Source organism: Gobio gobio, assembly GCF_949357685.1.
Source record: "Gobio gobio genome assembly, chromosome: 23".
Taxonomy (NCBI): Eukaryota; Metazoa; Chordata; class Actinopteri; order Cypriniformes; family Gobionidae; genus Gobio; species Gobio gobio.
Window position 1 is genome coordinate 42,811,567 of NC_137119.1, and position 20,763 is coordinate 42,832,329.

The 20,763-nt window shown below is 41.5% G+C and overlaps 1 protein-coding gene across 1 annotated transcript; it reads left to right on the forward strand.

Annotated features, from left to right (window-relative positions):
* Nucleotides 1–517: 517 nt before the first annotated feature.
* On the forward strand, nt 518–15,646 carry LOC307119715 (myosin-7-like; the record flags this gene model as incomplete). The annotated part of the gene is made up of 37 exons (XM_079806163.1): nt 518–718; nt 811–954; nt 1,034–1,190; nt 2,866–2,893; nt 2,984–3,086; nt 3,185–3,277; nt 3,346–3,409; nt 3,498–3,596; nt 3,699–3,802; nt 3,937–4,075; nt 4,169–4,287; nt 4,376–4,525; nt 7,083–7,253; nt 7,530–7,839; nt 7,924–8,012; nt 8,182–8,387; nt 8,540–8,663; nt 8,899–9,035; nt 9,107–9,362; nt 9,463–9,705; nt 9,786–9,962; nt 10,041–10,186; nt 10,271–10,361; nt 10,445–10,834; nt 10,937–11,063; nt 11,166–11,284; nt 11,491–11,687; nt 11,797–11,980; nt 12,062–12,227; nt 12,308–12,432; nt 12,553–12,861; nt 12,939–13,142; nt 13,256–13,552; nt 13,699–13,803; nt 13,889–13,984; nt 15,198–15,332; nt 15,527–15,646. 37 exons carry the CDS (start codon nt 518–520, stop codon nt 15,545–15,547), a joined length of 5,826 nt encoding a protein of 1,941 aa, XP_079662289.1. The 3' UTR covers nt 15,548–15,646.
* Between the last annotated feature and the right edge of the window lie 5,117 nt (nt 15,647–20,763).

The window sequence follows — 20,763 nt, forward strand, 5'->3', positions numbered from 1 at the left end:
CTTGTAAACAGGTAATTCAAAACATTAAATTATTTTGAATAATAGGGAAGTTATAATAACTGTGTAACTTAATGCATTTAATCTCTGACTGCATTGTTTGTAGGGCAGCGTTTGCAGTAATAATCTCTGCTGGAAGGTAATGCATCTCTTATATTACTGTTTCATGGTCGTAATGCATGTTTCATAAAGACAGTTTTGCAGTTGTTTTACATCATAACAGCAATTCAGCATCATTAGTGAACAATAGTGAAATGTTTGATTGTGGCTTGAAGCATATTTAATAACTTACAAATATGTATGAAAGAAGATTATTGATTATTAACTTGCCTTAGTCTTATTTATATTCAATTGGCTTAAAGCTTTGAATGTTTGTGTAGTGAAAATGGCATTGTTTCTTTTTCTTTTTTTTAAATTATCTTATTTTTGTGTCTTAAGTGCCCAAATATGCTCCTATATATAATATATCTCGTATAGTAATCTGTTTGCATACCCTAACAAACAGCAGGCTAGGTGAAAGATGGGGGATGTTGCGATGGAGGAGTTTGGAGCTGCTGCTCCGTTTCTCAGGAAGTCGGACAAGGAGCGTCTGGAAGCCCAAACGCGCCCCTTTGACATGAAGAAAGAGTGTTTCGTCCCTGATCCTGATGAGGAGTATGTGAAAGGAACCATTGTGAGTCGAGATGGTGATAAAGTCACCTGTGACACGGAAAAAGGCAAAGTAAGTTCAAGTTAAACAAGTGATTATTACTTCACTACATTAGAGGAACTTATTGTTTTGAGTAATAACTCTTGGATATGTGCTGTTTACAGACAGTAACTGTGAAGGAGGCTGATGTTCACCCCCAGAACCCGCCAAAGTTCGATAAAATTGAGGACATGGCGATGTTCACCTTCCTACACGAGCCCGCTGTGCTGTTTAACCTCAAAGAGCGTTACGCAGCCTGGATGATCTACGTGAGTCGAGTCTTAACACACTCACACATTCTCTTTATCTTGCATGAGCAGATCTAAACCTTCTGTGAATCTCCTACAGACCTACTCTGGGCTCTTCTGTGTCACTGTGAACCCCTACAAGTGGCTGCCAGTGTACAACCAGGAAGTCGTTGTTGCTTACAGAGGAAAGAAGAGGAGTGAAGCTCCTCCTCACATCTTCTCCATCTCTGACAATGCCTACCAGTACATGCTGTCAGGTGCGTCTACTTGACACCACTGGTTATACTTTAGGACCAAATTGACTAGCTTAAATCAAGTGGCAGATTCATAGAAACAACAGTTTGATGTCTGACATTTAACTTCACAAACGAAAAATATTGGAAGTGGTTTCCCCATTTTGATAAGCACATATTTTGCTATTCTAACAATGCAGAAATGTTTAATTAGTTACTTTTCATGTACTCTTTCCCTGCCAGCATTTTTTTTAAAAAGTTGCCAATCTTTTTCTCAAAACTTTAATGGCCCCCAGAATATTTAGTTTGTATGAATATCTGGGTAACACTTTAGAATAATGGTCATTAGTTAACATGAACTAATAAGGAACTGCACTTATAAAGCATTTATTTATCTTTGTTAATGTTAATTTCAACATTTACTAATGCTTTATTAAAATCTTGTTAACATTAGTTAATGCACTGTGAACTAACATGAACAAACCATGAACAGCTGGATTTATATTAACTAAAGTTAACAAAGATGAACAAATACAGTAACAAATGTATTGCTCATGGTTAGTTAATGTCCATTATTCTAAAGTGTTACCAATATCTGAACATGCAATATATCAAAAGAACAGAGAAAAAACTTGAAAGCATGCAAGCAACATTTTGAGCAAAAAGTTTAGAAGACTTCGTCCGGGTCAGAACGATGATCAAATACAGATGGAGTAGATCGAGTCCACCAACACCCCCAAAGCTTCACAGTCCTATAGCTCGTCCTGGGTCAACAACAACAATAACCTTTATTTATAAAGCACATTTAAACATAATAAGGATTGATCCAAAGTGCTGTACAGAGTACAAAGCAGACGGTTTTCAAATGCTAAAGAATAAAAATACGATTTAAGAGTAGATTTAAAAATGTCCAATGTAGGAGCAGACCTCACATGATAGGGGAGACTATTCCAAAGCTTGGGCCCAGCCACAAAAAAGGCCCGATCACTCTTTGATTTATAGCGATTTATAACAGTTAAAAGCAAGTGAGTAGACGATGCCCTAGCGGGACAATAAGGCACAAGAAGATCACTTGGTGCGTGGCCAGACAACGCCTTATATATAAACATAAGGATTTTAAAATTTTAAATCAACTCTAAATTTAATGGGAAGCCAGTGAAGAAATGCTTAAATAGGGGAGATGTGGTCCCTCTTTTTCGACGCAGTCTAGCAGCCGCATTTTGAACAGCTTGCAATCGTGATACTGAAGACTGAGGGATACCGGAATAAAGAGAGTTGCAATAATCTAATCGTGATGTTAAAAGAGCATGAATCACAACTTCTAAATCTTTGCTTGAAAGGAGATGCTTCAGTTTTGCAATAGATCTTCAATGGAAAAAATTTCCTCTAATAACAGCATTAATTTGTTGATCAAAAAATAGTGAAGAGTCAAAGATTACTCCAAGATTTGTTTTGATTTATATGCCTTTAGCTTACAATTGCTTGTTTTTGGATCAGGAGATTCTGTACATTTTCAGATGCGTAATAGCACCCCCTATAGTATAACAGTGAAAACATGGATAGCTGGAAAAACTCATCAATGATCGAGCAAGTGTTGTCATAAATGATGGAAAATCTTGTCAATGGTGAGGAAAACTTTTCTTTTTTTGTTTGGTTAGAATGTAACTGTATTTTTTTATATTTTCATTGCCCATTTCAGACAGAGAAAACCAGTCTATTCTTATCACGTAAGTCTGCTTCTGCACATCACTTTTTATAATAGTCAAAACAAAACAAAAACTTGTGCGGTGCTTAACATTTTATCTTTCTACTTGAAGTGGAGAATCTGGTGCTGGAAAGACTGTGAACACAAAGAGAGTCATTCAGTACTTTGCCAGTATTGCTGCTAGTCCTACAAAGAAGGAAACCAGTGATAAAAAGGTAAATGAAGGAGATCTGAATTCAAACAAAAAATTATTGGAATACCTTTTTGTTTGATTATCATTCGCCATACACACGTTCTTAATATTGTTTTCTAGGGTACTCTGGAGGATCAAATCATCCAGTGTAATCCTGCTCTTGAGGCCTTTGGTAATGCCAAGACCATCAGGAATGACAACTCTTCCAGATTTGTAAGTGAATGAAATAGCAGTGAAAACTGAATATGGCTTTTACTAACAATTTTTATCTTTTCAAACAGGGCAAGTTCATCCGCATTCACTTCGCTGCAAATGGCAAACTCGCTTCTGCAGATATTGAGACTTGTAGGAACACTTATGCTTAGTACCATATTAAAATGATAAAATAAATGCATAATAGTAATGATTTTAAATAAAATTTTCTCTGTGACAGATCTTCTGGAGAAATCTCGTGTGACTTTCCAGCTCAAGGCTGAGAGAGACTACCACATCTTCTACCAGATCCTGTCTCAGAAGAAACCAGAACTTTTAGGTGGGCAAAAAATTTTCTATAACATCAATAATTTAGTTTTTTAAACGTTAACAAGAAAATGCATTACAACATGATGTCTAAGTGCCGTGTCCTTTCTCTCAGAGATGCTGCTGATCACAGCAAACCCTTATGATTACGCCTTCATCTCTCAAGGAGAGACTCAAGTGGCTTCTATTGTTGATTCTGACGAGCTGATGGCAACTGATGTGTGTTATTTGAAATAGCTACAAATTCCCATTAATTCATTTTGATCTTACCTTCTTAAGATGAATTTGCCTGAAAATACAAGAAAGAAGAATATAAGGCATCTATCATGTTAAATCAATTAAATTTGCTGTAGGAAGCGTTTGATGTGTTGGGATTCACCCAAGAGGAGAAGAACAGCATCTACAAGCTGGTTGGTTCCGTCATGCACTACGGCAACATGAAGTTCAAACAGAAGCAAAGAGAGGAACAGGCCGAGGCTGATGGGACTGAAGGTCAGTATTAGGACAAAATGCTGACATAATGCATGCAGTTATTGGGTAATAGAAGATTCATTACCATCAACCATCTTCTTTTATTGACGACAGATGCTGATAAATCCGCTTATCTGATGGGCCTGAACTCTGCTGATCTCATCAAGGCTCTGTGCCACCCAAGAGTCAAAGTAGGAAATGAGTGGGTCACCAAGGGACAGAATGTCCAGCAGGTGGAGACTTCATGATGTCCTTAACTGTTAACACTAAAAGCATACGTTTTTTGTAATATTTAATAACTATATTATATCTATTGGACAGGTGTACTATGCTGTTGGTGCTCTTTCCAAATCAGTGTATGAGAAGATGTTTCTTTGGATGGTTGTGAGAATTAACCAATCCCTGGACACTAAACAGCCTCGTCAGTACTTCATTGGTGTGCTGGACATTGCTGGATTTGAGATCTTTGATGTAAGCTAAAATCAACTAATTATTGTTATTGAAGAACGTCTAGGTTACTTATCGTTACGTCGGACTGGCGTCATGGGGTCTTGCCTGGGAGCCCAATCACCTCCAAGTGGTAACAAAATGAGTTACATTACCAAGGTACATTAACCAGTGAGATTTGCTTGCCCAGTCACAACTACCCGGACATATGGGTATAAATAGGACCGGCATAATCACTTCATTCATGTTTTGCTGAGGAGCCGATATAGGGATCCCTGCCATTCAGTGGTGGTTCAGGGCTTTGGCAGGAGGATGTAACATCTCCGTTCTGTCCTTCAGGGAACGGGGGTTACATTAGTAACCTAGACATTCCCATTCAGTCAGTCACATTCGATGTTACGTCGGACTGACGTCATGGGGTCCGTGTGGAAAACGCCATAGCTACTGAACTGTGTTCCAAGTGTTTGAGATGCAGATGCTGGCAAGCTGCCGTTTTGGCAACTGCACTCACAATGTCGTAACCTACCCAGTGCCCCATGTAATCCCGAGAAAGTAGTCCCCCATACCGAAGAGGATGGAAGGGACAGGGTTTACTCTGGGGACAGTCGAAGTTACTGCTCCGGGGAGGAGCTACTACCGGGCAGAGACAGGGCACACCACCCAGGCAAACCATATTGTGGACAATACACATATGAGATTACAGAGTGGGGAATCATATCATGTGGGACTCTAGCCCAGTAGGCTACAAGGGCTGACCAGCTGACTGCCGATGGATGCTGGAGGAACTCAACTCAGGGTTAGCCTAGTGGGGAACTCACCTGTACATTTACATTTATGCATTTGGCAGACGCTTTTATCCAAAGCGACTTACTTATTACAGGGACAATCCCCCTGGAGCAACATGGAGTAAAGTGCCTTGCTCAAGAAACACTGGTGGTGACCGCTGGGATCGAACCAGCAACCTTCTGCATATCAGTTCCATGGTTTAACCCACCTGTAGGCGCTTGTATCCCCCTGTTAGACACAGGGACCGTTTCTCTACACATTACCTGTTTGTACTCAACACACAGGAAGAAACCATCTCCACTCTGAGATTATAGAATCTCACAGATGTGTTAGGTGTCGCCTAGCCCGCAGCCAGATACTGTGCGCCAATGCCCAGGAGGCACAGCCCGCTTTGGGTTTGGTACGCCAAGGCGATGTCATCCACTATCCAGTGGGCCAACCTCTGTTTGGAGACAGCCTTTCCCTTTTGCTGATCTCCAAAGCAGACAAAGAGCTGATCTGAGCTTCTGAAGCTCTGCGTGCGGTCCATGTAAACACGCAGTGCGCATACGGGACACAGCAACGCAAGGGCTGGGTCTGCCTCCTCTGGGGGCAGCGCTTGCAACTTCACCACCTGGTCCCAAAAGGAAGTTGGCGGAACTTTGGGGATGGCGTGAGACCAGGCCGTCCTGAACTCTAGGCACGATTCGCTGACTGAAAATGCCTGTAGGTCCCCCACGGTGTCTTTAAAGACAGGATTTTAAGCTCAACTGACTCTAGGGGCTCAAATGGAGCTCTTTGTAGGCCCGAAAGGACTTTCCCAGTGACCTGCCATCAACAGCGTTGTGAAGTGCTGTAATGGTGGCAACATAGACCTTCAAGGTGAAGGGGGACAGTCTCCACTCCAAGCCATTTGAAGGGAAAGCACTGAGCCGATCTGCTGGGCGATGTCCTCGACAGTGTCACCAAAGAGACCGGTCTTGGAGATGGGGCATCAAGAAAGCAAACTTTGTCAGCGTCCCTCATCTCAGCCAGGTCCAACCAGAGACGACGTTCCTGGGCCACCAGAGTGGACATTGTCTGGCCGAGGGCCTGCGCTGTGAGGTCAGTAGCCATGAGCAGTTCCTGCAACAACCCCGGCTCAGAACTGCCCTTGTGCAGCTCCTCAAGAGCTTTTGCCTGATGGATCTGCACGATGGCCATGGCATGCCCAGCGGTGGTGTAAGCCTTAGCAGCCAGGGCTGCTGTCATCTTACACAACTTGGACGGTAGGTGCGGACGATTCCACCAGGTGACAGCACAAGTGCACCACAATTGTACGCTCCACCTGTAGAATGTCCACGTAACCGCCATTGAGATTTGTGAGAGTGGAGGAGGCAGAAGAACGGCGTTGGGCTGTAAAAGGTGCCATCTACGTTTTCTGAACCTCCTCATGCACCTCAGAGAAGTAAGGCACTAGAGGAACCCAGTAACCAATCATCCAACCGCGAGCGCTCAGGACATAGTGGAGGGTTCCATTCAAACCTGATGCCTCAGTGGCTCAGAAAAGCATGGCAACTGTTCGGCTCCGAAGCAAAATATGGCTGAAGGGCGTAATGCCAGTCCTATTTATACCCGTATGTTTGGGTAGGTGTGACTGCATGCATCACTAGCCAATGTCCAATGGCTCGTTTTATCACCATTTTGGAGGTGATTGGGCTCCCAGGCGAGACCCCATAACATCAGTCCGACGTAACATTGAACATCACTCACTGAATGGGAACTTTGGTTCTTTATTACTTTGCCATTGTGATTCCACAATATCTTCCACCTGCAGTTCAACACCTTTGAGCAGCTGTGCATCAACTTCACTAATGAGAAGTTGCAGCAGTTCTTCAACCACCACATGTTTGTGCTGGAGCAAGAGGAATACAAGAAGGAGGGCATTGAGTGGGTGTTTATTGACTTTGGCATGGACTTGCAGGCTTGTATTGATCTCATTGAAAAGGTGGGTGTACAAAATCTTTTTTCTAAACATCTAATCTCTGAACTTTATTTAACTCTTTTCCTGCCATTGGCGGAAATTTCCTGGCAATCCATGTTTCACTGTTATACGGTGGGGGGCGCTATTGCACACCTTCTGAAAGAGCAGAGAATCTCTGTTTCAAAACACAGAAAATGCTGGCAGTGGCTGGCAACTTAAAAAACAATAAAAACACTGGTGGGGTAAGGTGTAATATCCATTTTGCTTTAAGTCACATACGTTTTGTTGCCTTCTCTATAGCCCATGGGTATCATGTCCATCCTTGAAGAGGAGTGCATGTTCCCCAAAGCCAGTGATGCCTCATTCAAAGCTAAGCTTTATGACAACCATTTGGGGAAATCAAACAACTTTCAGAAGCCCAGGATTGTCAAGGGTAAACCAGAGGCCCATTTCTCCCTGGTTCACTACGCTGGCACTGTGGACTACAACATCAATAACTGGCTGGTGAAGAACAAGGACCCTCTCAATGAGACGGTTGTTGGCCTCTATCAGAAGTCCACCATGAAACTTCTGTCTAACCTGTTTGCTAATTATGCTAGTGCTGACTCAGGTGTGTTGCGCTGATGACTTTATCCTTGAGACAAATAAGGATTTAGTGCAAGGTTAATTTAAATAATTGTTTTTTTTTCAACAGCCACGGAGGGAGGAGGAGGAAGTGGTGGCAAGGGAAAGGAGAAGAAGAAAAAAGGCTCTTCTTTTCAGACAGTGTCTGCCCTTCACAGGGTAAAATATAGTATAATATAATATAATATAGAGTGCTTTCAATGCTGATTCATAATGAATTGTATTATTTTGTATAGCTTGGTTTCTTAATTTATTTAAACATCATGCCCTAATATATATATATATATATATATATATAGGCAGATTGATGGATAATGTCTATCGACAGGAGAACTTGAACAAGCTGATGACCAACTTGAGGTCAACTCACCCTCACTTTGTGCGCTGCATCATCCCCAATGAGACTAAGACTCCTGGGGCGATGGAGAATCCTCTGGTCATGCACCAGCTGCGCTGTAACGGTGTGCTGGAGGGCATCAGGATCTGCAGAAAAGGATTCCCCAACAGGATCCTGTATGGAGATTTCAAACAGAGGTATATTCACTTAAAACAAGAGACATGCAAGTGTGTGAGAATGTGTGAGAATGACAAAAATTAAAGCCCACTAAATAATTTAGCTTGTTTAAAAATATTCATATATTAATATTGCCAATGGTAACTCTTTATTTTTAAATATGCAACAACAGATACCGTATCCTTAACCCTGTTGCCATCCCAGATGGTCAGTTCATTGACAGCAGGAAAGGAGCTGAGAAGTTATTGGGCTCTTTGGATATTGACCACAACCAGTACAAATTTGGACATACAAAGGTATATATACTAATTGGTAACTACTTTGTAGCTTGTTAAATTCTGTGTAGGTTTTTCCCCCTAGTTTTAAAATATGCTCTCCTGTCCCACATTAATGCGCTGAGACAACTACAAGTAATCTATTAGAAGGCTGACATCCCTAAAAAGTGTACCATATCACTGGGGCGCTTGCAGCATTGCGCTATTTGTTTGTGCCTTTGATAGATTGCCTGTTATGTCTATCTGTTGACCATAGGTATTCTTTAAGGCTGGTCTACTGGGTACTCTTGAAGAGATGAGAGATGACCGTCTTGCTCTCATCATCACCAATATTCAAGCTAGATCACGTGGTCTTCTCGCAAGACTGGAATTCCAGAAGCTTGTTGATCGCAGGTAACTGGATGGGCATTTAAATCGGTCAATGCATCATAAAAAGAGACAAAAAAAACAGTTTTGTTTTGCAGAGATGCCTTGCTTGTGATCCAGTGGAATGTGCGTGCCTTCATGGGTGTCAAGAATTGGCCCTGGATGAAGCTCTACTTCAAGATCAAACCACTGCTGAGATCTGCTGAAGCAGAAAAAGAGATGGCCAACATGAAGGAAGAATTCCTGAAGTTGAAGGAGGCGTATGCCAAATCTGAAGCCCGCAGAAAGGAGCTTGAGGAAAAGATGGTTTCTCTTCTCCAAGAGAAGAACGACCTGCAACTCCAAGTCCAAACTGTAAGTTTATGATTTGATGAATTCATGAATTCATGCAACTCTACTTTTAATTATACAAATAAATTAATAATAATAAATAATTTTCTGTTCCTGTAAACAGGAGCAAGATAATCTATGTGATGCTGAAGAGAGATGTGAGGGTCTCATCAAGAACAAGATCCAGCTTGAGGCCAAAACGAAAGAGCTGACTGAGAGACTGGATGATGAAGAGGAGATGAATGCTGAGCTGACTGCAAAGAAACGAAAGCTGGAGGATGAATGTTCTGAGCTCAAGAAGGACATTGATGATCTTGAGCTCACTCTGGCCAAAGTGGAGAAAGAGAAACATGCCACTGAAAACAAGGTCAGTTTTCAACACTGAATGTTTAGTGATGCTAGAAAGGTGTGCTATGAGTCTCTTGATATAATGACACATTTCTACAGGTTAAAAACCTGACAGAAGAGATGGCAGCTTTGGATGAAATCATCGCTAGGCTGACCAAGGAGAAGAAAGCTCTGCAGGAGGCCCATCAGCAAACGCTGGATGACCTCCAGAGTGAGGAAGACAAAGTCAACACACTCACAAAAGCCAAAGCCAAGCTGGAGCAACAAGTGGATGATGTGAGTGGATTGGTGACACTTCTGTTGTAAATGAAAAAGGTGACATTTACAATGCTGAGCAAAATATTGTCCTTCCAGCTTGAGGGTTCCCTGGAACAGGAAAAGAAGCTTCGTATGGATCTGGAGAGAGCTAAGAGGAAGCTTGAGGGAGACTTAAAGTTGACCCAAGAGAGCGTAATGGACCTGGAAAATGACAAACAGCAAATGGAAGAGAGGATTAAAAAGTGGGTTTCAAGAGAGTGAAATAATGAATCAAAATTACAACTCAAAACCTGAATAATGGCAATCAAATATGTTCTGCAACACAGGAAGGATTTTGAGATCAGCCAGCTCAGTAGCAGGATTGAAGATGAGCAGACAATGGCAGCCCAACTCCAGAAGAAACTGAAGGAGCTGCAGGTAAACTTTATGATTCTTAGAAATAGGGACTGTTGGACAGTTAGGAATTCTAGTTTTAACTTTGGTTTTCCTCACATTACCAGGCCAGAATTGAGGAGCTTGAGGAAGAGCTGGAGGCTGAGAGAGCTGCCCGTGCTAAAGTTGAGAAACAGAGAGCTGATCTGTCCAGAGAACTGGAGGAGATCAGTGAGAGGTTGGAGGAGGCTGGTGGAGCCACTGCTGCCCAGATTGAGATGAACAAGAAACGTGAAGCTGAGTTCCAGAAACTGCGCAGAGACCTTGAAGAGTCCACTCTGCAACATGAGGCGACTGCGGCTACACTGAGGAAGAAACATGCAGACAGTGTGGCTGATCTGGGAGAGCAGATTGACAACCTCCAGAGAGTGAAGCAGAAGCTGGAGAAAGAGAAGAGTGAACTCAGACTGGAACTGGATGATGTGGTCTCCAACATGGAGCAGCTTGCAAAGTCCAAGGTGATACATTCTTGTTCCCATGTTAACTTCAGGCATTCTTTACTTCAACTTTTTTCATCCACTGTGTTGCTTCCGTTTGATTAATTGATTTAATCTATCCAGGCAAACTTGGAGAAAATGTGCAGGACCCTTGAGGACCAGATGTCAGAATACAGAACAAAATACGAAGAAGGACAACGGAGCATCAATGACCTTACCATGCAAAAAGCTAGGTTGCAAACCGAAAATGGTATGTATTCTGATGAGGTTTTACTTTATTCTGTGCATTGTTAGAATACTTATCAAGACCACACATTACTTTCTGTAATGTACTGGTTATATTTTTACCTAGGGGAGCTTTCTAGACAGCTGGAAGAAAAGGATTCATTGGTCTCTCAACTAACAAGAGGCAAGCAGTCCTACACCCAGCAGATTGAGGACCTCAAGAGACAACTAGAGGAGGAAGTCAAGGTATTGCAACCAATGTTGGTACTTGAACCCATAAGGTTAGAGTAACACAGTGCAGCAGTCGTACACCTAAACCACTACACTACCCCATCATCCAATAAGCTCATCTAGGAGCAGTGGGATTCAAATGCCTGAAAGGGACTAGAGCCTTATACTACAGCTTTGGGCCATTCCCTATAACAGAAAAAATAGTTGTAAATATCTTTCAGGCTAAGAATGCCCTGGCTCATGCAGTTCAGTCTGCTCGTCATGATGCTGATCTGCTGAGGGAGCAATATGAGGAGGAGCAGGAAGCCAAGGCTGAGCTGCAGCGTGGTATGTCCAAGGCAAACTCTGAAGTGGCTCAGTGGAGAACCAAGTATGAAACTGATGCCATCCAGAGGACTGAGGAGCTGGAGGAAGCTAAGTAAGAAGCAGGATATACTTGGGTTTCCCTTGTAGCATGCCATAAAAGCATCTGAATTGGTAAAAGCCTCACTAAGTTATTTTGGAACAAATTCTTTTCATTCATGAAGGAAAAAACTTGCTCAGCGCCTGCAAGATGCAGAAGAAGCTGTGGAAGCTGTTAATGCTAAATGCTCCTCTCTGGAGAAAACCAAGCACAGGCTGCAGAATGAGATTGAAGACCTCATGGTGGATGTGGAGAGATCCAATGCTGCTGCTGCTGCTCTGGACAAGAAGCAAAGAAACTTTGACAAGGTGACTAAAACACACTTATAAAGGATCTTTCTGTTCATTCAGCTCCAATGGTAGCTTATCAAAGTCTGATTCTATCAACAGGTCCTAGCTGAATGGAAGCAGAAATATGAGGAGTCTCAGAGTGAGCTGGAAAGCTCCCAGAAGGAAGCCAGATCTCTCAGCACTGAACTATTCAAACTGAAGAACTCGTATGAGGAGTCTCTGGATCATTTGGAAACTATGAAGAGAGAAAACAAGAACCTCCAAGGTGCCATTGATTTATTAGTCATCTGGGCTAATTGATTTTATTTTCTTTCTTTTATATTAATAATTTTTCCTGCCAAACAGAGGAGATTGCTGATCTCACTGAACAAATTGGTGAGAGTGGAAAAAACATTCATGAACTAGAGAAAATTCGTAAGCAGTTGGAGCAGGAAAAAGCTGAAATTCAAACTGCTCTGGAGGAGGCTGAGGTATATTGATTATGTTATGTGTAGATGCAGTAGGTCTAGTTTTTCTAGTTACACCAGCAAGAATACATTTGCACATGCTAAATGAAATTACTGTATTTTTTAATGCTCTTAATTGGTCAGGGCTCCCTTGAGCATGAAGAAGGAAAGATTCTTAGAGCTCAGCTGGAGTTCAATCAGGTCAAAGCTGATATTGAACGTAAACTGGCTGAGAAAGATGAAGAGATGGAGCAGGCCAAGAGGAACCAGCAGAGAGTGGTGGATACCCTGCAGAGCTCACTGGAATCAGAGACTCGCAGCAGAAATGAAGCTCTCAGGCTGAAGAAGAAGATGGAGGGAGACCTCAATGAGATGGAGATTCAGCTCAGCCAGGCTAACAGACAGGCATCAGAAGCCCAGAAGCAACTCAAGGGTCTTCATGGGCATCTCAAAGTAGGCTAGATTAAATGCAAAAGTGAAATCTTATGAAGTTCTCCAGTCTTTTTATTGGTAACATTTGTACTTTACAGGATGCCCAACTGCAACTAGATGATGCTCTTCGTAGTAATGATGATCTCAAAGAGAACATCGCCATTGTGGAGAGACGCAACAATCTGCTGCAGGCTGAACTGGATGAGCTGAGATCCATGGTGGAACAAACTGAGAGAGGAAGGAAACTGGCTGAGCAGGAACTGCTGGATGTCAGTGAGAGAGTTCAGCTCCTGCATTCTCAGGTATGACACATCTCTGCATTAGACAAACACAAGTAAAACCCTTTAAATCCTCTCTTAGTACACAATATCAACTAGAGACTACATACATGAATGTCAATATTGTCCATGTTCAGAACACCAGCCTGCTGAATCAGAAGAAAAAGCTGGAGGGAGATAATACTCAGCTTCAGACTGAGGTTGAGGAGGCAGTGCAGGAGTGCAGGAATGCTGAGGAAAAAGCCAAGAAGGCCATCACTGATGCTGCCATGATGGCTGAGGAGCTGAAGAAGGAGCAGGACACCAGTGCTCATCTGGAGCGCATGAAGAAGAACATGGAGCAGACCATCAAGGACCTGCAGCACCGTCTGGATGAAGCGGAGCAGATCGCCATGAAGGGAGGCAAGAAGCAGGTCCAGAAACTGGAAGCCAGGGTTAGTTTCTGAATTTCAATTCTTAATAATGCATTTTATATTCAAAATGCATTACTTTTGTGAAGATGACTATTATGTACTTGGATTCAGATATCAATAGCTTTGTAGAGAACTGATAAATTTGAAACAATGTTCGGTTTCGGTAGGTGAGAGAGTTGGAAAATGAGGTGGAGATAGAACAGAGAAAGGCGAGTGACTCTGTGAAAGGGATCCGTAAATATGAGAGACGCATCAAGGAGCTCACCTACCAGGTTATTTCTCTATTCAAAACAATATCCCCCAATGTCACCATCTTCAAACCACCCAGACCAAAAATAATCATTAGTCTATCAACAGACTGAGGAAGATCGTAAGAATCTGGCTCGTCTTCAAGACCTGGTGGACAAACTCCAGCTGAAGGTCAAATCCTACAAGAGAGCTTCTGAGGAGGCTGTAAGTTCATTTCCTGTACATCATTGTACTGTGTATATATATATATATATATATATATTAGTGCTGTCAAACGATTAAAATATTTAATCGCGATTAATCGCATTAATGTCATAGTTAACTCACAATTAATCACAATTAATCGCACATTTTTATTTATTCTAAATGTCCCTTGATTTCTTTTTGTCCCATTATTTTTTCTTATTTTAATGCTCTTATCAACATAGAAAAGTGGATCGGCTTGCTTTGTTCAAATGTTTGTTTTATTGAAAACAACATTGGCATACTGTAGTGTTCGATTTCACACCAACATTCTCACTTGGAGCAAATAATCTCACACAATGTAACACTGCCCATCAATAAAAGGGTGAAACAAATACTTTGTTGCACAAACAGCCCCTTCAACAGCCCTTTCTAAGGGATCAAAACAGGGTGATACAAAATAAAATTACAAAGTGCACATGCAAGGTAAACTAGGACTCCGCCTATAGTGCAGTTAAACCAGGGGTCGCCAACTAGTGAACTCCGGTCCGAATCCGGACCGCGAGATGCGTCCATCCGGACCGCGAAGCCTTTTGACATAATGAAACAGTTAACGTTGCAATGCTCTCTGTTACTACGTTCAGACCCAGACGCGCGGTCAAGCATGCAGTGAAGAAGAGACTGATGGTGCGCTCACACCGGACGCGAATGACGCGACATGCACGCCGCTTAATCCGCGCCGCAGAATGTCTATTTGCGTCTTTGCATTGACTTAAATCACTCGCGCAAAACGCTTCATTCGCGTCTGGTGTGTAGGCTACGCACCATCAGAGCAGAAAGCAGCGCTCAAGACAAGCACTTTTAGTTGAAGACCCCTGAGTTAAACCATGGCTTAATACGTTTCTCATTTCGGCGTCTCACGCTTGCCATCCACGTCTACTCTTTTAATGGCCCAAACGAGTTCGGGCAGCCGCAGCGTGCCTGATGTTTTGTTTCCGGTCTAGCTACATCCGGAGTGGTGTTGTAGTTTTTCTAACGTTACTAGTTGTTGCAACAGCATGTGAAAAAACTACAAAGTTTGTTAGACCAAAAAGAACGTTAATCTCGCGATAAAAAAATTGACGCCGTTAAAATAGGTTTGCGTTAACGCCGTTAATAACGCGTTTAACTGACAGCACTAATATATATATAGTTTTGTATATTGTTTATGCCAACAAACTTTTGATTTAATCAGGAGGAACAGGCCAATTCTAACCTGGGCAAGTTCCGTAAACTGCAGCATGAGCTGGATGAGGCAGAGGAGAGGGCTGATATTGCTGAATCTCAGGTCAACAAGCTGAGAGCCAAGAGCCGTGATACAGGATCCAAGGTAAGTTAACTAAGTTTAACCCAATATTCTGTGTGCTTACTATAATTAAGTTGAAGAAGTCTCAATGAAGCAATGGGTAATGTTTTACTTTGAATGGTGAAAGGGTTAGAGACCTTTTTGTAAATATGAGTTTATATAGCTTTTACCTTTCAGCGATGCCAGATGAACACTTTTCTTTTCTCTTCCTCTCACAGAAAGGGCATGATCAAGAGTGAATTTCTTGCATTTTTCTGAAAGGCTTGTTTGGCTGGACTCTGTGCTTCGTGACTTCATTTCCTGTAGTTCTGTAGAATAAAGTGTGCAAATTAAACTTTTCTTGTGGTCTTTGTCATATTTGAAAACAATGATGTTTGGCAGGCCCTTTACAAGTACAGGCACCCTGGAGTATACCCCATACATAAATGTGTTTTTTACAAATATGCAATTGGAAGCAACATGAGTTCCATACTAGTCATCTAGTTCAACTTTATGAAAAAGTACAGCGATGGTATTTGGTGATTACCAATTGGAATATAGACATATCAGTTCACATACTCCACCACCGTGATCCTGTTAACTCTTTCCCCACCATTGACAGAATTTTATGGCAATCCATGTTTTCACTGTTATACGGTATTTCACTGTATTACTCTTGATCATCTAACATGAAACGGCATATAAATCAAAACTGTCTAATGTTACTGGATGAAATGTTGACCCAGGAAGAGGTATAGGACTCTGCAAGCTTTGGGGGTGTTGATGGACTCTATCTACTCTATCTACACTATATTGCCAAAAGTATTGGGACACGTCTCCAAATAATTGAATTCAAGTGTTCCAATCACTTTCATGGCCACAGGTGTATAAAATCAAGCACCTAGGCATGCAAACGCTTCTACAAACATTTGTGAAAGAATAGCTCAGTGAACTCAAGTGTGGTACTGTGATAGGTTTTCACCTGTGCTATAAGTCCATTCATAAAATTTCCTCACTACTAAATATTCCACACTCAACTATTAGTGGTATTATAACAAAGTGGAAGCAATTGGGAACAACAACAACTCAGCCATGAAGTGGTAGGCCACATAAAATCACAGAGCAGGGTCAGCACAGGCTGAGGGTCAAAGTGCGCAGAAGTCTGCAACTTTTTGCAGAGTCAATATCTACAGACCTCCAAACTTCATGTGGCCTTCAGATTAGCTCAAGAACAGTGTGTAGAGCTTCACTGAATGGGTTTCCATGGCCGAGCAGCTCATCCAAGCCTTACATCACCAAGTGCAATGCAAAGCGTCAGATGCAGTGGTGTAAGATGCCCTTAGTTCCAGGGAAAGGAACTCTTAAAGGAGAACTCCGGGAAATTTTTAAGTTAATCTTGATCGTTATACCTTTGTGAGTACCGTCTATAGAAGAAAAAAACTAACCGGATTGGTGCTTGCAACACGGATCTGTTACAGTTAATGCTCCCACTCAGCTAAAACGGTAGTTATGGGGGCATATACATAAAGAGTGTCTTTGTGCCTCTTAACAGACACAAAATGCAATTAAAATGTCTGTCCAACATGAACAGGGCCCTTACATGACAACGAGATGCGTTTAGCCACTTAGCCATTGTTTAAATTCACCTAAATAGTGTTTTAGACGGCTAGCTGTAGTCTCGCGCTGAAGTCCCGTGGGAACTCAGTTGTAGCCGGAAAAAGGCAAATAGTCCAGGTGGGAGGAGCGTCGTGTGTGAAGAGTGATGATCGGCTCACAAGTGAAGAAGAAATGGTTCGCGTTTGTGCCGCTCCGAATTGTGGCAACAGAATGCAAAAATACAAGAATTTACATTTTCATCGTCTTCCTTTTCATGACCTCAAGATTCTGCAGCTCCTCCCACCTGGACTATTTGCCTTTTTCCGGCAACAACTGAGTTCCCACGGGACTTCAGCGCAAGACTACAGCTAGCCGTCTAAAACACTATTTAGGTGAATTTAAACAATGGCTAAACGCGTCTCGTTGTCATGTAAGGGCCCTGTTCATGTTGGACAGACATTTTAATTGCATTTTGTGTCTGTTAAGAGGCACAAAGACACTATGTATATGCCCCCATAACTGCCGTGTTAGCGGAGTGGGAGCTCTGGGCATTAACTGTAACAGATCCGTGTTGCAAGCTCCAATCCGGTTCGTTTTTTTCTTCTATAGACAGTACTCACAAAGGTATAACGATCAAGATTAACTTAAAAAATTTAAAGGATAAAGAGTTATCCTTTAATGCTTCAGCATATCAATACATTTTGGCCAATTTCATGCTCCCAATTTTGTGGGAACAGTTTGGGGACGGCCATTTCCTGTTCGAACATGACTGTGCACCAGTGCACAAAGCAAGGTCCATAAAGACATGGAAGAGCTGGCCTCACAAATGCGCTTCAAGAAGAATGGTCAAAAATTCGAATAAATTCCTAAACCTTGTGGAAAGCCTTCCCAGAAGAATTGAGTTATTATATTGAATGTTCAGATTTTCATGCATCAAAATAGTCTGGGAACTTTTTTTTAAAATGCTGGCGGGGAAAGAGTTAAACTGCTAGAAACCAACAGTAGTTATTTGGCAAACTCTATTGGTTGTCCTATATATATATAGTTTATAATTTGCACTATTTTAATTCAGTGCATGTTATTAATGAGCAAAAGTTAACTTCCAACTCATGTGGTTAAAACTTGCAAGCTTTTGTAGGCAGAACTTTATACGTTGCATTTTGCATTATTTATGACAAAAGGTACTTTTACCTTGACATATGTACACCATTTTATAGAATACAGTTAAGCATTTGCCATATCTTATTTTACAAGTAAAAAAAACACCTACCACATTATTTATACCTCCATGTGTGAATGAAACCCAAGACTCATTTCTTTGGTAGATCAATAGGAGTTATAGTGTCTTCCTCTGTGTGCACGTTCTGCAGTAAGAAGGGTGCATCTCTGACAGACCAAAGTGTCCTCTAAACATCCTCCACACTGAAAGTGATTGATGAAAAATCAATGTTAGCAAGGCTAACATCTACAGAGCATCTACAGACAATGTTCAAGATAAAAACTAAAATGTTTGCTATGATAATACTACAGAATTTGTTTATTTCAGCTGTCTCACCTACATCAAATGTCCCCGTTCCTTTCGAGTGCATGAGACCTGCAAAACAAATGAAAAGATTAATGTATCCAAAAGTTCCAAATAAAAACCACTAAATTAAACAATGGAACTTTGTTAAAGAGTCGCTGCTTGATAGGCTGAATGCATAAAGAGAACAGTGTATGCTGGTAAAACCTAGTATTAAAGGTGAAGAACAGGCCAGGGCTAGAGGTGGAGTCTAACAGATGAATAAAGGGAGGAGCTCCTCAAAGGTTCACAGACCAACCAACCAACCATCCTGCAACCTTAAACCACAGTGCAATGTGCTTGAGATATATTAAGATATATTGCCACAAGTCAGGAGATAATGACTGCTGGCTTGACATCTCACGCCCCTCGTCATTTAAAAGAAATCAGCAGCATCTTAAACGTTCACCCTTTTGGTTAACAAATGGTCTTAACAGTTAGCTGACCCCTTCAGACATCCAGCAACAGTTGCATACTGAGAATAACAAACATTGTATATGAACAACATACATATTTTTATGTTATTTGCAAAAAGAACTTTGATTGTTCAAAGTTGACAATGACTATTTCTTCTCTTTCTACGTGTCTTTTAAGTCAAGGGGTTGAATGTTGGTTAATAATAAACACTTGTCTTGTGACCAGCATTGTTTTGCCTCAATTGGCCATGTAACTTAAGTAGTATGTATACGGCTCGCAAGGGTGCCAACATGTACCGCTTGACGTTTATTTATGCGCTGATAGACCTTTAGAAATGTGGCATCCGCTTTGTGTTCTCACTGTCCCTCATCAGGTGCTACCATTTCGTCAGAGGCTCAGAAGGAATTTCACAGGGTTATCTTTGTACTCAAGGACAATGGGAAGGAAACAATGTGGTAAGAGGATAACTGACAGTCAGACACAGACCTCCTCCATATGCATTGACGCAAAGTTCATGGTGCATTGTGCACGTAGTTGTTGCATACATTTCTACAGAGTTGATGATGAAAAACGGTCTAGTAGCATGAAAGTAATGTTATTAGAATATCGGTTCCTCAAGTTCAGTTGGACATTTTACCTAAAAATGACAAGTCTGTCATCATTTACTCACCCTCATATGGTTCCAAATTGAATGACTTGCTCTTTTTTTTTTAAAACACATATTTTGAAAATGTCAGTGTTTCTGTCAATGACATCCAATACTGTTTGTACCCCAGCATTCATCTAAATACAGCAATCGCCTTTTGTTTCCCACAGGAGGAGGAAATGCATGCAGGTCTTGGAATGAGATGAGGTTAAGTGATGACAGAAGTTTTATTAAATATAGAATATTCACAATTTTTTACAATGGGCGCTGTATTGTGAAATGTGACTGAGGATGAACTTATTGTAGAGGCTTCACACTTTTAGGCGGACAATACAGTGCAGCTGAACAAAAAATTCAGTCTGAAAATGTGGTCTAGTTGAATGACCTATGTTTTAGATAACCTGGGTCTTGGGTTGATGCTGATATAAAAAATTAAGAATTGTCTGCCAAACTGGACGAATTAGATGATAAATATTAAGTTCACATTGAGGAAAGGTTGCGTGTACATTCATTTACTTTGTGAGATCGGCCTGCTGGAGAAATACATAAATGGATGCTGGTTGCAGAGATCGCACAAGCTGTTCTTCTCAATCATTTAGGAGCACCCAGAAAGAATTTCACAGGTTATCTTTGACCTCAAGTGTGAAGGCAAAGGAACAACGGCGTGTCAGCGATGAAGGCCTGAGTGAAGCGATCACGCCAACTGGAAACTGACCTTGGGCCTTATGAATTAATTTGCGGCTGATAAAAAAAAAATATATGATGGACAGAGTGAAATGACACTTGGCTTGTCCTTGAGCAAGGTACAGATCAGTTGGTACAAACAATGAGACGCATTCTCTCTGAGCCAATAACTGATAACTGATATAAACACCATTCTGCTTTTTTCAGCCATCAGACGAAATGAAGTAAAAAGTTATGATTGCCATTGGTTAATTGTAATGAAGCGACTTTCCAGTTTCCTTTGCATTCCACCATTTGTGCCAGCAGCCAAAATCTTAATATTTCCTCTGAATCATAAATGAATTGAATGAAAGTACATCTATTGACTAAGTATGCCGGTCCTTACTGGCATGAATTGTACACTATATAAAATAAACATACACCTGTCTCCAGCAGACGCCCAGCCCAAACGTAGACACTAACATGCTTCAGAAAATTCCTGCAACCATATTTAGAGGACCTCTTACATTATAAAAAGGGGTGGAGAGTCTATGGCCTCAGACAGGTTTGCTATCATATCATTAAACGGTAAG